The sequence below is a fragment of the Aphis gossypii genome, chromosome 1, assembly GCF_020184175.1.
Source record: "Aphis gossypii isolate Hap1 chromosome 1, ASM2018417v2, whole genome shotgun sequence".
NCBI classification, from domain to species: domain Eukaryota; kingdom Metazoa; phylum Arthropoda; class Insecta; order Hemiptera; family Aphididae; genus Aphis; species Aphis gossypii.
The window spans coordinates 46824446-46839122 of record NC_065530.1 but is presented as its reverse complement, the minus strand read 5'-3'; the positions used below and the strand labels follow the sequence as shown (position 1 = coordinate 46839122).

Genomic DNA, 14677 nt, shown 5'->3' with positions numbered 1-14677 from the left:
AATAAAAAAATAACTTGACAAATTTAACTTGTGTGTGTGTGTGAATTAATGTAAGAATAATAAATTATGAGGTCATAATTATATTATGTTTGAAGTAAATAATAATTGAAAATATTTACCAACTCAAATTAAAACACTGTTAGCAGACAGACAATATAATATGCATGATTAATATTGTTTTATTTTTTAAATAAATAAACTGGTATGCAATTTATTTATTAAATATGTAGGTACTATTCATGATGAAAAGAGTAAGTGATTCTAGCTATTAACTGGATTATATATTAACATTCGACTATTTAAACTTTAAATAGATACACACATATGTGAAATGTGAATTATTTTATTATCTATTTACTAATTTATATAACTTAATAATAATATATAACTATATACCTAAGTGATTTATCTAGTGATCGTATATTAAATGTATGTAAAAATTATGCAATATACATAATACAATACCTTATATACAATATATACATATTATATGAATTTACAAGGGCGGCTTGTTGACATAACAAATATAAAGATCCATCCTACCCAGAGATTTTTAATCTTTGATGTGAGTACATTATGCATTATGACAGTATATACCTAGTTATGTATTATAAATTTATAAGTATTAAGTTTTATCACTTTAAATAAATATTAATATATAATATATATTATATACCTATTTAATAAAATAATATCAAGGATAAGCATTAAGTACATAAGGTTAGATTACTTGACTTGACTTCTATGGGTATAGCTTTGTTTATACTTATTAATTATATTTTATTCTCTTCGAAATAATTTGTTTTTTACATTTATTTATAATATGATAACACGCCTGGAACCAGCCACCGATCCTTACTAGAAATAACAATGCATCTATAATGATGAGATATGAAAATATTCTTTTTTATTTTCCATTAATAAATGGTTTTAAAATGTTTTTGCTAACCTACTTCTGAGTTCTGAGTTGAAATCGAAAGACGTCTAATATAATAACTTAAATACAGCCAATGTGCGTTATCGTAGTTTTCAGCCCAAGGATCGTGCTTAAAGTGTATATACTTAAATATTTATATTAAATGTTAATTGAATTTTATGTAACTATTAATATTATCGATACACATACGTTCCTCGGTGCCCGATAATATGACTAAACGAGACGTTTGTGTAATAGTATTTTCTGCGTATACCTACATGGAGCAAATCTGTTTAACATTAAAAATATTATTTTATATACGTGCAAAGTCAATGTCAACAAAATCAACAACGAAAACTCTTTTCATTATAATTTATTGTACACATATAAAGTTGAATAATTTGACCGTTAAAAAAAATACCAAATTAATTACCTATAACGTGCAGTAATATAAATGTGTAACGACGAAAATTCTTTTAAAATAAATTTGATCGTTCTCCCATGACCACAGGTTGTATCTAATAATAATAAAAAGGGGGTGTACACTAAACCGTTGATCAGGGTCGTCGCTTATTACGTTGTCAGACACCTGTGTGCGTACGTATAATATTAGGTATTATATTGTATGTGCTCGCCGGTCAACAGGTAAAATGGTTGTACAGGCATATGTGTACGGTAATACGGTGTAATATATATATATATATACTACCCAGGTATAAACTATACTATATATGCATTATATATATAGACGTATAGTAATGTATATATAGTTTATAGTAGTCCGTCCCCCCACGCCAGACGATGCCGTGGTGTCAGTATCTTTACGGTCGTTGCCGGCAACGATAGTGGAAACGCGGCTCCGGCTATAATATAACGTTGTTGCGAGCCGCCGCCGTCGTGTGTAACAGGTGGACAGTTCGGTGTTCATATAACGCATCGACGGAGATCCCCGCGGTCGTGTAGAGTTGATTTTTTCCTCAAAAAAATGTCTAGTTCGTTGCCTGCTCGCGTTTAGTTTTTTATTATCATTATCGGAAAATTTAACAAAATCGCGATAGACCCGAAAAGAGCTAAACAATATAATATATAATATAAATATATTATTATTTATTATAGCGCTGCATGCGAGGACGAAAATCGTCGGGAGTGTAAACGATTCGCGTTGGATTATTTAAAATTTGGTTTTGCCGGTGGTTATGTTCGTGAACTGGATTACCGATCAACCCAAAACTGGAGGGTAGCCACACAGACAAAGGTGAGTTGTTTGTACAACCATAATATTATTATATAAATCTATGAAGCCTGATCATGTTTACCGATAATGACTTCTCGACATATGGGGACGTCGTGTATCTTATGTGTATATTTACAATATTATATTATTGTCCATATAATATGTCTATACATATATGTATACCTCTTATACAGTAATAAACATTCGACGGGTATAAATCGTTCGACGTTTCCAGTTATCTGGTGTGCACATCTTTGCAGCAGTCATTATTTCCGTTCTACAGAATAACTAATAACATATAATATAATATATAATATATACATTTTGTGCAGCAGTCCTGTGTTTCTGCAAATAAAATGAGCTCCTTGCAAGTTAGTGCTGTACGTAATGAATTACATGTCCAGATACAGTTCTCGTTAAATATTATTACACAGAATTCCATCGTGCATAAAAAACAGTATAGGTAGCTACGTGATTTGGTCACAAATTATAGCGGCAAACCAGTATTTTCTGAGTTGTGCAACTTACTTTTATTATACTATCTCAATATTAAGGTTGACTTTTATTTACATGTTTTTATCACCGTATAATATCGTATGGCGTATATGCTGTAAGTAAAAATTTACATTTTATATCATAATTTAAATTATATATTGTATTGTTACGATTTAATATGTAAGACGTACATCGATCGAATATTATAATCTGCATTTTAGTATTTTACCGCTATTTATTCTATACGTTACAATGTTTATATTTGGGGGTTTCAAAATAAATTAAAATATTCAATCTTTTGACTCATTAATTTGTTTTATTTTATGAACAATGCTCTTTTGTTAGTGACCAATGCCAACAGTCAGCATGCGCTCTTATTTAATATTCTCGTCTGTTGCTACATTCGTCAGCGTTGAATATTGAACAGTTCCTGAGTGTGGAGCTATGGTTTTACGATTATTCACACCATAAATCTTTAAAACACTCTTAACGCGTGTTCAGGGTTCACAAAACCCTGTAGTGAACATTGTTCGTAAACAATAAAAATGGAACCCTTTTCCTTGGCCAGTGTCATCTTTGCAAGCGTAGTAAACGGACAATTCTTTTTATGGCGTGGACATTGGTTGTTTGTTACTTTGTTCCGTTGTTAAAAGGTATCTACATACATTTTGTGAAAAAGGTATGTTAGTAAGAATATATATTTTATTTTTGTATTGATTTGTTTATTATGTAGGTATATTTTTTATTGGTTAACTCATGGCTCTTCGGCTTATCATATCACTTGTATATATAAATTATTTAGATTAATACATAGTATAAGATTCAATATAATATTCCAAAATAATTAAAATTTAATAATTTTTATTATAATTTAAACATTATATTATATGTTTAAATATATTAACGCTAAACATGATTAATTGATTAGATATAAAAAAAGGTACCATTAGGTATGCTCCTGTACAAAACTATATTTGTTTCATTATTATTTAATAAAATAGAATTTACAATCTGTACTTCAGGTGTTTTCGTACAATAAGTAAAAAAGATAATTTGTTTATATAATAATAAATAATAAAAATGTTAAATGAACAATGATTTAATATACGAGGGGGGATCATACAGTAATAAAATCCAAAACTAACAAAAGTATTTTGAAAAAAAACAATGTAATCTTTGGGTATATTTTATTATTTATACTGTTTAATACTATGTATAACATTTGATATGCCACCCATGAACATTGGCTAATTACCATTGTAGTCCAGGCCTATTATTTCACGTATCTATAACATTTATATTCCAATTGGCTAGTTAATTATAAAATATATTGTGTAGTATTTATCAACAAAATTATTTGCACCGTTTTCAAGCTACTGAGTTTATTAATAAATAGTAATTTACAAACAAACCTTTTTTTTACGAATATGAATAATTTATAATTTATTGTCATTTTAAATTCAAATAAAAGTTTATAATATTTAATTCAAACCATAGGTTATATTTCTTATTTTTGATGAAGTTTAAAAAAAAATAAAAAATTATTGTACAGAAACAATTATTTTATACAAGTACATTTAAGTTTAAGTATTCGACAATAGATTTAAAATTTGTAAAATTGATTACATTTAAATATTTATTTGATGTATATGATTTAAATGGAACGCTTGTAAATATCTAAGTAAAAAAATATTATAATAATAACACATTAATAATTACTGATTTTATAATTTTGAAAAGTATATGATTTTTATACTAATATTTATCTATATACCTATTAACTATACCTATACATATAACTTCATATGTATACTATTATTATTATTATAGTATATTCAAAATTGTGTAGGTATTGATGTATGGATTATTTTAAATTAGGACTTAAACTCATGCTTTATCTTAAGTTTATGCAGTTAAAAATTTTTTTATTGAATTTGTTTTAATTTACCTACTATATTAATTTTATTAATTTATATTTTTTTACCAAATTTTGAAAATTAATTACTAATATACGTCTTATGAACATTAAAGTAACACATAATTATTTAATTAGGTGCTATGTACTAATATGGTTATAAGTTAGTGTACACTTTTTACTTTAAACATTATAGTTAATTATTAAACAAGTATATTTAAATGTTATTTATTTTTGGTCAAACTAAATTTAAATTTGAACTTGATTATAAATAAAATCAATTTTAATGACTCAATACACCCACGTAACAATGCATAAATATATAACTTTCACCTTTCGTTCGATTTTTAATCATCAAAAAAATTGTTTATCACCCAAATCTCCGTACATGTAGTAACATTATTCCATCGTTCATATCTAAAATAGTAAAACGCCTTCGTACAATTAGCTTTCGAAATTCCGCCAATTTTTAATTGCGTTCCCATATAACATGTTATTGTTCTCCGTTCCGAAGTCTCAATACATCGTGTAATATACTGTTGCACAATTTCTATAAGCCTCATCAAATGTATAAGTTTTTCACGGGATTGTAATTATAGCTATTAGATAGCTGGCACTCTCATCGTGCCAACAGATGTTGTACTTCTATCCCTAGACCAGCAATTAACATTTTCTTTTTCGAAAAAACATATTTTAAAAGTTGCGTGACCGTAGATCATAATGTAAAAAAGAGAATGTTCATAATAATAACACTGACTGGCGTCTGTGAAACAAAAATAATGTTTAATCTATAATTTAATGCACTTCAAAATCTATTGGACCCCCATATTATAATATTATATACTTAGGTACCTTAGTTTGTTTAACTCAACGCATACCTAATTTAATTTGTGAATATTATCCCAAATATATCTGACTATAATAATTTTAAACGTGCGATTGAATATTATCTATAAATATTAAATACCAATTATTACCTTGTGATTTTCAATTGACTAATAAATTACAGATTATTATCTGTCATTAAATTAAATTGGAAGTAACCCGCAATAACTTACTTTATATGAAAATAACATATACAGCAATAGTTAAATAAAATGGTTTTTCAAAATAAATTAATTCGAAATTCTCTACATTTCTGTAGGTCATTGTATTATTGCACTATCTTCAAATTTTAATTGAAATATTTATAACAGTAAAATATGAATAAAACTTGAAATATCGTAGCTCATAACCTACTACAGAACAATCTGTATTACACCGTAAAATATATTATAGTATAATAAGTATGGTACGGTTTTTACATAAATTATAATAATATATTCAAGTAGGTAGTACTCATAAAATTAAACATTTCATCACAAATATAAAATACAACTATATATACTTGTTTATATGTTAATAAAATAAAATTTATTTTTTTGTTTTTCTGAGTTGTGTAGGCTGAAAAATAATTTTATTATTTCCACCAATTATAAAAATCATTTAAAAACGTTTCTAATCCAAATTCTAACCGATAATCGTATTCGAAGATACCTATGAGTTTTAAATTAAAGAAAAATCTAAACTAGTTTAAAAATTATTTCTTATTGGAGGCTAAAGCTATTATTATTTAAAAAATGGTCACGACACAACGAAACACGCATAGATTTTAAATATTTTTTATGCATATTTCTTTATGAAATATTTTTAAATGTAAACTTAAGTTGATAGACCTCAAGGAGAATCTTGTTTTCTTGTAGTTAATTGCACAAGCAAATGTATACTATTTTATGTATGTAATTAGAGGTATGATTATTATTCAGTAGTTGCCTAACCTATTGATTTTGTTTTTAATGAAAATCATAAATAAATTGATCATTAAAAAATTCCAGCTTTAACGTGTATGCGTTTTATATCGAAAAACTGTTTGAACAGTATTAAAATGATGGAAAGGCTTTCACAATATATTACAATAAGTTGTACACACGATTTTTTTTTTGAAAATCCGATTTACACTTGTCATTAAATCATAACAACGCGTTTTTATTCACCGATAAGCCGAGCGACGTTCTCGATCATATTCGATACTATCAATAATAAGTGTATTTTTCAAATCGATCTGCTCCCATATAGTACGCGTAAACCTATACGTCGTCGTATACCGGGAGAAAGGTGCCCGACGGTGGTGCGGTATTGTGCGTATTTTGATGAATTTCACTTCTTGACTAGAATACAATGCGATTTATCATATCGGACATGTGTGTAATCAAACTACAATAAAATTCATATATGTGTGTGTGTGTGTGGTGGTAATGGAAATATAAAAAAGTGACGGTGGGGAAGAAATGCCTCGAGCGAACCGAATGAGAGAGACAGCGGTGGCGGCTGCTAAGGTATTTGCTCACCTTGAAACAACTACAGAATAACCAATTCCTACTCTGCTTCCACACCTTATCCTTTTCGTGAACATGCACTATAATATATAATAATATAATATGTATATTATGTGTTTGTATATAATATATATATATATATATATACATATATAATCGTTAAATAACAGTTAAACAGACCTTGTTTTGATCAAACAAATATATATATATAGGTGTGTGTGTGTGTGTATGTATGTATGTACGTATGTATGTATGTATACAATTGCAGGTGGCTGACCGGACGGTTGGCACACCTGTAACACGAATTATATTTTTTATTATTATTTTATATTGTTCTTTATGAAGTAAAAAATTATTTATATATATATTTAATATATATATATTGTTCCGGAAGTCGAGGGGTTACGTGTACAATAGATAATTAGACGTCTGCCAGCGGGTTTTTTCAAGCCGTTGAGAATCCGTAATCTTCCCGCCGTCGTTTGAAACATGGTGTCAGTTTTTTTAAACATTAAGACAGGTGGTTTTTTTCGCAATGAATCTTAGTATTAATGTAAAGGGAGAATTTTATGTATTAACTGTTTTTAAGTCAATCGTTTGTACATGCTAGCTATAGTGTATTTGTTAAAATATAGTATATTTCTCGCTTCTTCATAAAAAACTATGAAATCAGAAATAGAACACTAGTTACACAATAGTTCCCCATGGGGGTAAACTCCAAGTCTGGAATCTCTTCCTCTCCACCCCTCCCTTGGAGATTGAATAAATGTAAAAAAAAACAAGTTGATTTGAATTTTTTTCATGAATATTTTATTATTTATAATTTTATAAACTAGGTAGGTATAATAGGTACAAAATTACTGGTATTATGACCATACGAAATATACAATCAATTATATATTAAAATCAATATTTCTGACATTTCTATACAAGAAAAACACCGATCCAACCGATATAACATTCTAAAAGAATATCTAGAAGGCTATTATAGAATCTGTTTTTTTGTTCCATATTTTATTGATTTGTTTATGTCTAACTGTTAAACAATCGTTTTAATAATCACAAAAAAAAAAAAAAATAATAATAGCATGTTTTCAAGTATTGATCGTTTCTTCTTCCAAAATGAACCTTCATAATCTTGTCGTTTATTATGAACGTATTACGTAATGTTGCCATGTCGAAAGCTATGACAAAGTAGTAATAGAGGATGATTTATATAGCATCTATGTATTTGAACGAAAATGATATCAAACCAAGTATTTATTGGACGTATAAGAAGAATATAATTAAATTTTTTTCCAGATAGGTATCAATAATTATTTGACATTTTAGTAGTAATTGCATTTATATCTTGTGAAAAAGAAAAATAATTTTCATTCAAAGTTTTTAATTTTATATGAGTTTATAGCTTGTATTAAATAATAATTTTATATATTTTATTTATTGACGTGGTTTTTTTTTTTTTTTAATATAATAGGTATTGTGTTTAAATATTGCGTTATGAAATATTCATTAGATATGTTTATTTTGAAATTTTTTATCTACTTGTGCTACAAAAGAATGTGTAATGTTTCATGTTTGGATCCTCCCCTTAGATAAATTCTGGTTGGGCCACTAAATACCAGATAATATAAATAAAGGTTGAACTAAAATGGAATAACAAGTGTGTATAAATGATATGATAATAATACATTTACGTTCCGAATACAAAGAAAAAATAGGCAGGTATAGGTAACGTTTCGACTTTCGACACATCATCGTGGTTCCGATCAACAAGGCATGTCTAATTTATCGTAATATATAATGTACAATAGCACTATGGACTCTAGCTGTTGTACGTGATCGCGATGTATATTTGTACAGAACCGTTTTAATGATACGTTTTTGTGGTATGTTATAACTTATATTATATACACTAACGCCATTCATCGATTGATGTATTCTTGTCAATCGCTGATGTACGTATAAATAATAATTTATAGCAAATCGATTGTGTGTATTTCCACTGCACGTGGAAATACTACCTACCCCACTCTCGAATTCCGGCACAGTCGGATATTTTGTTGCAGTACATCATTATAATATTGTAGTCTGCAGTGGTGCAGTGGGTACATTCGTTCAATTGAATATCATAATGTTTATTATAATACTAGACCGTTAACGTTCAGAACGGTTATAGTAATAATAAAATATTATTATAAAAAAATAATATAATGTATGCACGACATTCAACAGGTGTGCACGCATGCTGCGTAGTTCTGGGCTGAAAGAAAGCTCAGTATGCAAGCCCTCCTCCGGATTTCTGGTTCCGTGAGTTCCCATAACATTTTATACATAACACTGCAATGTATATTAGCGTGTGGAACTAATGAACTTCCGCTAAAAATCCTTACGTTTGTTCCGACAAATCCGTCATGCACCGTTTCATACACATATCTATACGCGCTTGTGGTTTGTTTATTATTAACAGTAGGCATATTCGTCTGATGGGATTTTTTGTTTAAACGTTTATAGAATTCTTCTTCTACTTCTTAGAGTGATAGAGAGAGAGAGAGAGACAGTCGCACTATTAACGGTTTGCTGTGGAAAACCTGTGTATGTATGAATAACAGTTTTTTTAACTATCATCACTACGTAAGCAGGTGGTTATTTAAGGCCAAGCCAATTAACAACGATCCAATTTGAACGGCTGTTGTATGGAGTTATAATTTTTTCCTCGACGTTATTTTAATTTCTTGAGTAAGATATTGGGTCACATAATATATTTTGTAAAATAAAACTAGGAATAGGTCTACACCAGTCTGCTTGGATTTTGCTAAATCCTTTCTTGACGGATGTGCATAATTAAATCGGTCTCGCAACAATGATAACAAGAAGAAGGCACTATTAAATTTGTACACACGGCACGGGCCACTTATTCCGTTGTATATTATGTTAAAACCCGTGGTCTGTGACATAAGATATCATATGCTACACATTACGGATCTACTAGTCGATCCGAACGCTCGTCCGCCCGACGATGTGTACTTGTGCTAACCCGTCTTCCGCAGCTACCCGGCCAGGTCCGTGTAGGACTACGGTCCGACAAGTGAAAAGGCTCAGTCGGGACCGAAAGTCGATTTCCGACCCCTTGCTAGAAACACTATTGTACCCACCATGTATAAAATATTATTTTTATTCAGAGTACAAATTTGGTATTAACGTTTACCTGTATTGTAAATGTGTGTTCACAGGGGTTACAGGACTGACCAAGCCGGTACCTCCACCAAAACCGGCGAAGAGTCCACAGAATTATCAACAAGCACCAGGGCCACCACCATATAGAATGCCTCCCTATCCATTGTACAACGAGTCGACGCCATTGCCCGGGACAAGCAACAAGATCCATACACATTCCAGTAAATTTCCGGTGAGTCAAACAATATATCTTAATTTTAAAGCGAACGGTTTATTTTTTCTTTTGCCATGGGAACACAGACATAATGCGTGGGAATTTTTCCCAGCAGTTTGGGGAAAGTTGCTGTGCAATATCATTGCGTATGATTGGTGAGAGATTAGGGCATGAGAACGTTGACGTGACCAAGATAAAGTATTATTGATATGCGAGTGTAAAATTTCGTAAAAAGTTACGTACCTGGAGAATAGACTTTAAATACATTTATACTATAAGAATTTATAAGTGACAAAAGTGCTTAGGTCATTTGCGCGGTGTTTCCGTGTTTGTTTGATGTACAAATAAAATTTCCAAGAATGTGTCAAAAAAAAAAGAATGTATTACAAATATAGTAAACGTTAATAAGATGAACAGACTTGACGCATTTGTTACGTTAGAATGTTTTAAAAGCAGAACAACCAATTAAAAACAGTAACGATCAAGGTTGACATACTTGAATACTTCGTCATATATATTATTGAAAATATATATATATAATCTGGTTTTTAATTATAAAAGAAAAACTATTGTAGGCTATTAAATCTTAAAATTAAAATTAAACACTGATATATTTTCCAGATCGAAAGGGAGGTAATCCTGAGTAATGTAGACAAAAATTTAAAAATACCTATTTTAAACGAGTACAAAAAAAGACCAAAATCTGTTGCACCTGACGCACCAAATGTACAAATTGCATGGTCGGAGCAATCTTCAAACGTAGTATGTTTACTAAAATTAACTTAAAAATGCAATAATATTAATTAATTAATTAACATTTATTTTAGAACAATGTTCCTCAAAATAATCATCAATATCATACACCTCAACATTATACTATGATTAAGGAAAATGTAAATCAACAGTATGTTTATAAGGTAAGCAAAACATTTAACTTAAAAAATAATATTTTAATAATATCATTTTGATAAAATTTTGTTTAGGCTGAACCTATAAAGTCTTTGGATCCTCCAACAGAATTATCTCCGATATTCAGAGATGACTCTAATGGATTTCCACAGTAAGATTAAATTATTGTTTAAGCAATATTATCGATAAGTAATTAATTATTATTAATGATAAATTATTTAATTATTTTATAGACGTGTTGATACTTATACAGCTGGACCATTACATTCTACACCTGAAGATCCTAATAACTCAAAGAAATTTTCATCTCGCATTAAAGATATGATAACAACAAGATTTTCAAAATCTAAAAATGAACAAGTATCAGAGACAAACTTAAATAACGCAGAAGCACCAATTCCAACTCCCGTGAAGTTAGACGATCCGGCATTGAGCCCTCACAGTCAACTAATTCAACATGGAGTGTATTTAGCAGTTAATAATCAAATGCAAAATTTAGCCATATCCGTGCCTAATCAAAATGTATATCAAACACCAGATCAATGTAGAACAAATCCTGGTCCATCGAGAACGTATGATAGACCACATACAATACAGACTAATAGAGTAATTGATATGAGAAAACCAGATCCTTCGACGTATAGCGACGCTAACAGAAATAATTACGAAGTCAGAGTCCAGTCTAATTATGGGCATATCAACCAAAGTCCTTTATATGTAAAAAAAAGACTTTCAGTTCCTATACAAACACAAGAATGTTTTAAAACACCGTTGCCGGTTAAAAGTCAAGATGCGCCGGTGCCTTTTTCGAGATCCAAATCGAACGATAATCTTGTTGAGCAGACCGGTCAAACCAATAATGTGCAATATTCAAGCGACAGATATCTTGCCCGAAAAATTTCTAAACGGGACGATTTCAAGTCCCAACCAAGTTCATTAGATGACGTTGATAAACTGGAAGAACAAAGGGCTGCGAGTGGTCCAATTAGCGGGGCTAGCTCAGATGGGAGATTGGGTAGTGGAGGACAATCTGATTCTGGACGTGGTAGTACCGTCTATAGTAGTGGCAAAGCTCAAAATTCTGCAACTAGTCCCGAATCATCGTCTGAATTACAGACAAATCAAGGTAAGCAAGTTTATGTAGTTTTTTTATATTTTTAACTATACTACATAGTTATATAATATGATTTATAATAATATGATTTGATGTCATTTTAAAGAAAATTTTATATTCGGTTGGTTTCATTATGAAATAATTCTTTTGTTTTTTAAATATATATTTAGGTTGAATTATAATATTACTTAAGTAGTATATTTTTAAGCTTTAAAACAAAAGAGGTCTTTGTATTTTTATTTTTATGAACTTTTTTATAAAATACTCTTAATCCCATTTCTAAATGAATGTATAGCACCTAACCACTTATAAAAAATTAATGTCTTACAGGAAAAAAAGGTCAAAGCGAATGGATGGATTATGTAGATACCGAGTTACGACAAATCCTTGATCCATCTAAAGTTAGTGTGCCATCAACATTAAGCGATAGTGTATCTTCTGTAACTCCGCCATTGCCACCACTGTCTCCTGATGGATCATCCGATGATATGCAAACGCCCGTCCATAAACTGTAAGATTTGTTATTGATTTATTTTTAAAATATATTCACGAACATTTTATCATAGACGAAATGAGTATTCAGTAAAATCTCGAGGCCAGAGTTCAAATCAAAGAACACCTTGGTCAAACAGGGCACCAAAAGAAAAATCACATAGACAAACAAGTACTAATAAGAGACAAGATTTGAAAAGAATACTACAATGTAAGAATTTGATAACGATAATATCATTCATATCAAAATATTATAATTAATAAAATAAAAATACAATTATTATAGCAAGCAGTGTTGGTGATATGGACTCAATGTTTGACGAAGAAGCAAGCAGCGACGACGAAACCGTTAACAGTGACGTACGCACAATACGTAAACAGTTAGAAGGATTGGAAACTATGTATTCAGAGGTATGTAATTCAATATTAATTTTCTACCCTATTTGATATTAAAACCACAAACCACGTGTTCAGGTACTCAAATTACTCGGGGTGCGTAAATCTGGCGGTGGTCCTAGATATCAACCGTCTGACCCTAGAGTTCACCGACGACGAATGTATGGTAGTATGTCCTCAATTCCGTCATCGGTTAGCAGTAGACCTTACCGTGAGAGGCACCGAAGGTCAACAGACGATCGGAAGAAATCCGTCAAGGATATTAAAGTAAGTTTTGGATATCAAACTTCAAAAATAAAAATATATTTTATGATATACATAATATGCGAATGGAACAATATAATATAAATAGTTGTTTATATTTTTCAAACGTATTTAGAAATTTATTAAAATAAAAATGTTGTATGCACAAATAATAAAATAATATTATAAAAATAAATGATTATTAAAAAAAAATAATCATTTTTAGGGTATCAATAAACGTTTTCAACGTTTGGAATCGCACGTTGTCACCTTGGCAAGAAGTGTTGCACACCTCTCGTCTGAAATGAGAACTCAACATCTTATGATTCAAGAAATGGAAGTTATTCGAAACGAGCTTTCTGCATTGCGAACACAGACAAACATGTTGTCTATACGTTCACATTCTGTTCCCCGAGTCCTTCAATCTCTCTGTCCAGAACAGACCAACTCGAGTCCAAATAAAGTAAAGAAGCTTACTAAATTTTTCGGCGACGAGCCTCCACTTTTAAGACTGTTTCTCAAAAAATTAGGATATGAGGTAATATATTATAGTTTCCGTTACTGGCATTAAATACATTAATACATTTTCATAGAAATTATTCGAGAAAATCTTAACGAATCGACTTATCTAAAATAACCGTATTAAAACACAATAATTTATGACAATAAAATTATAAACAATATTTTGATTATAATTAGTTTTTGTTATAATATATTTTATAATAATTCACAAAAAAAAATTTAACTAACTAGGTATTGGTTGTTTTACCCTTTTCAGAAATACGCATCGGCATTCGAAAAAGAAAAAATCGGCTTGGTGGAATTGCCATACATGAGCGAGGAAAGAATGCATAAGCTCGGTGTGCCCATGGGACCTAGGTTGAGAATAATGCAAGAAGCTCAATTAGGTTTCCCTGGGATGCACGAAAACACATTAGCCATAGTGTGAACATTGTTTGCGGCACAACTGAACGTTGGCCGATTAAAAGTATAATATTGTGTTATGCCATTAAGTGTTACATGTAAATATAATGATATAGACAAATGTTTAAAAAAATATATTCGCATAAAATATTGTTTGATTATTATTAACAAATTTTACTTTTTTTCTGAACCATTTAACCTATAAATGTTTATCGGCTGTCTGGTGTGTTTTTTACTATTAATTATAGACAGGTATTATACCTTTTAATATCA

General features: G+C 29.8%; 1 protein-coding gene across 4 annotated transcripts; it reads left to right on the top strand.

Moving 5' to 3' along the window:
- Positions 1–1730: 1730 nt before the first annotated feature.
- On the top strand, positions 1731–14554 carry LOC114129058 (uncharacterized). Of its 4 annotated transcripts, none has more exons than XM_027993690.2 (12): positions 1731–2171; positions 10169–10344; positions 10948–11088; positions 11154–11243; positions 11310–11386; positions 11469–12361; positions 12680–12860; positions 12916–13052; positions 13128–13252; positions 13316–13504; positions 13707–14018; positions 14259–14554. In XM_027993690.2, the coding sequence occupies exons 2-12, from the start codon at positions 10261–10263 to the stop codon at positions 14427–14429; spliced, it is 2400 nt and encodes a 799-aa protein (XP_027849491.2). In that variant the 5' UTR covers positions 1731–2171; positions 10169–10260; the 3' UTR covers positions 14430–14554. The 4 variants fall into 4 exon arrangements, with proteins under 4 accessions (XP_027849491.2, XP_050066899.1, XP_027849490.2 ...); XM_050210942.1 differs by lacking the exon at positions 1731–2171 and adding an exon at positions 3190–3324; XM_027993689.2 differs by lacking the exon at positions 1731–2171 and adding an exon at positions 3238–3298.
- The last annotated feature ends 123 nt before the right edge of the window (positions 14555–14677 follow it).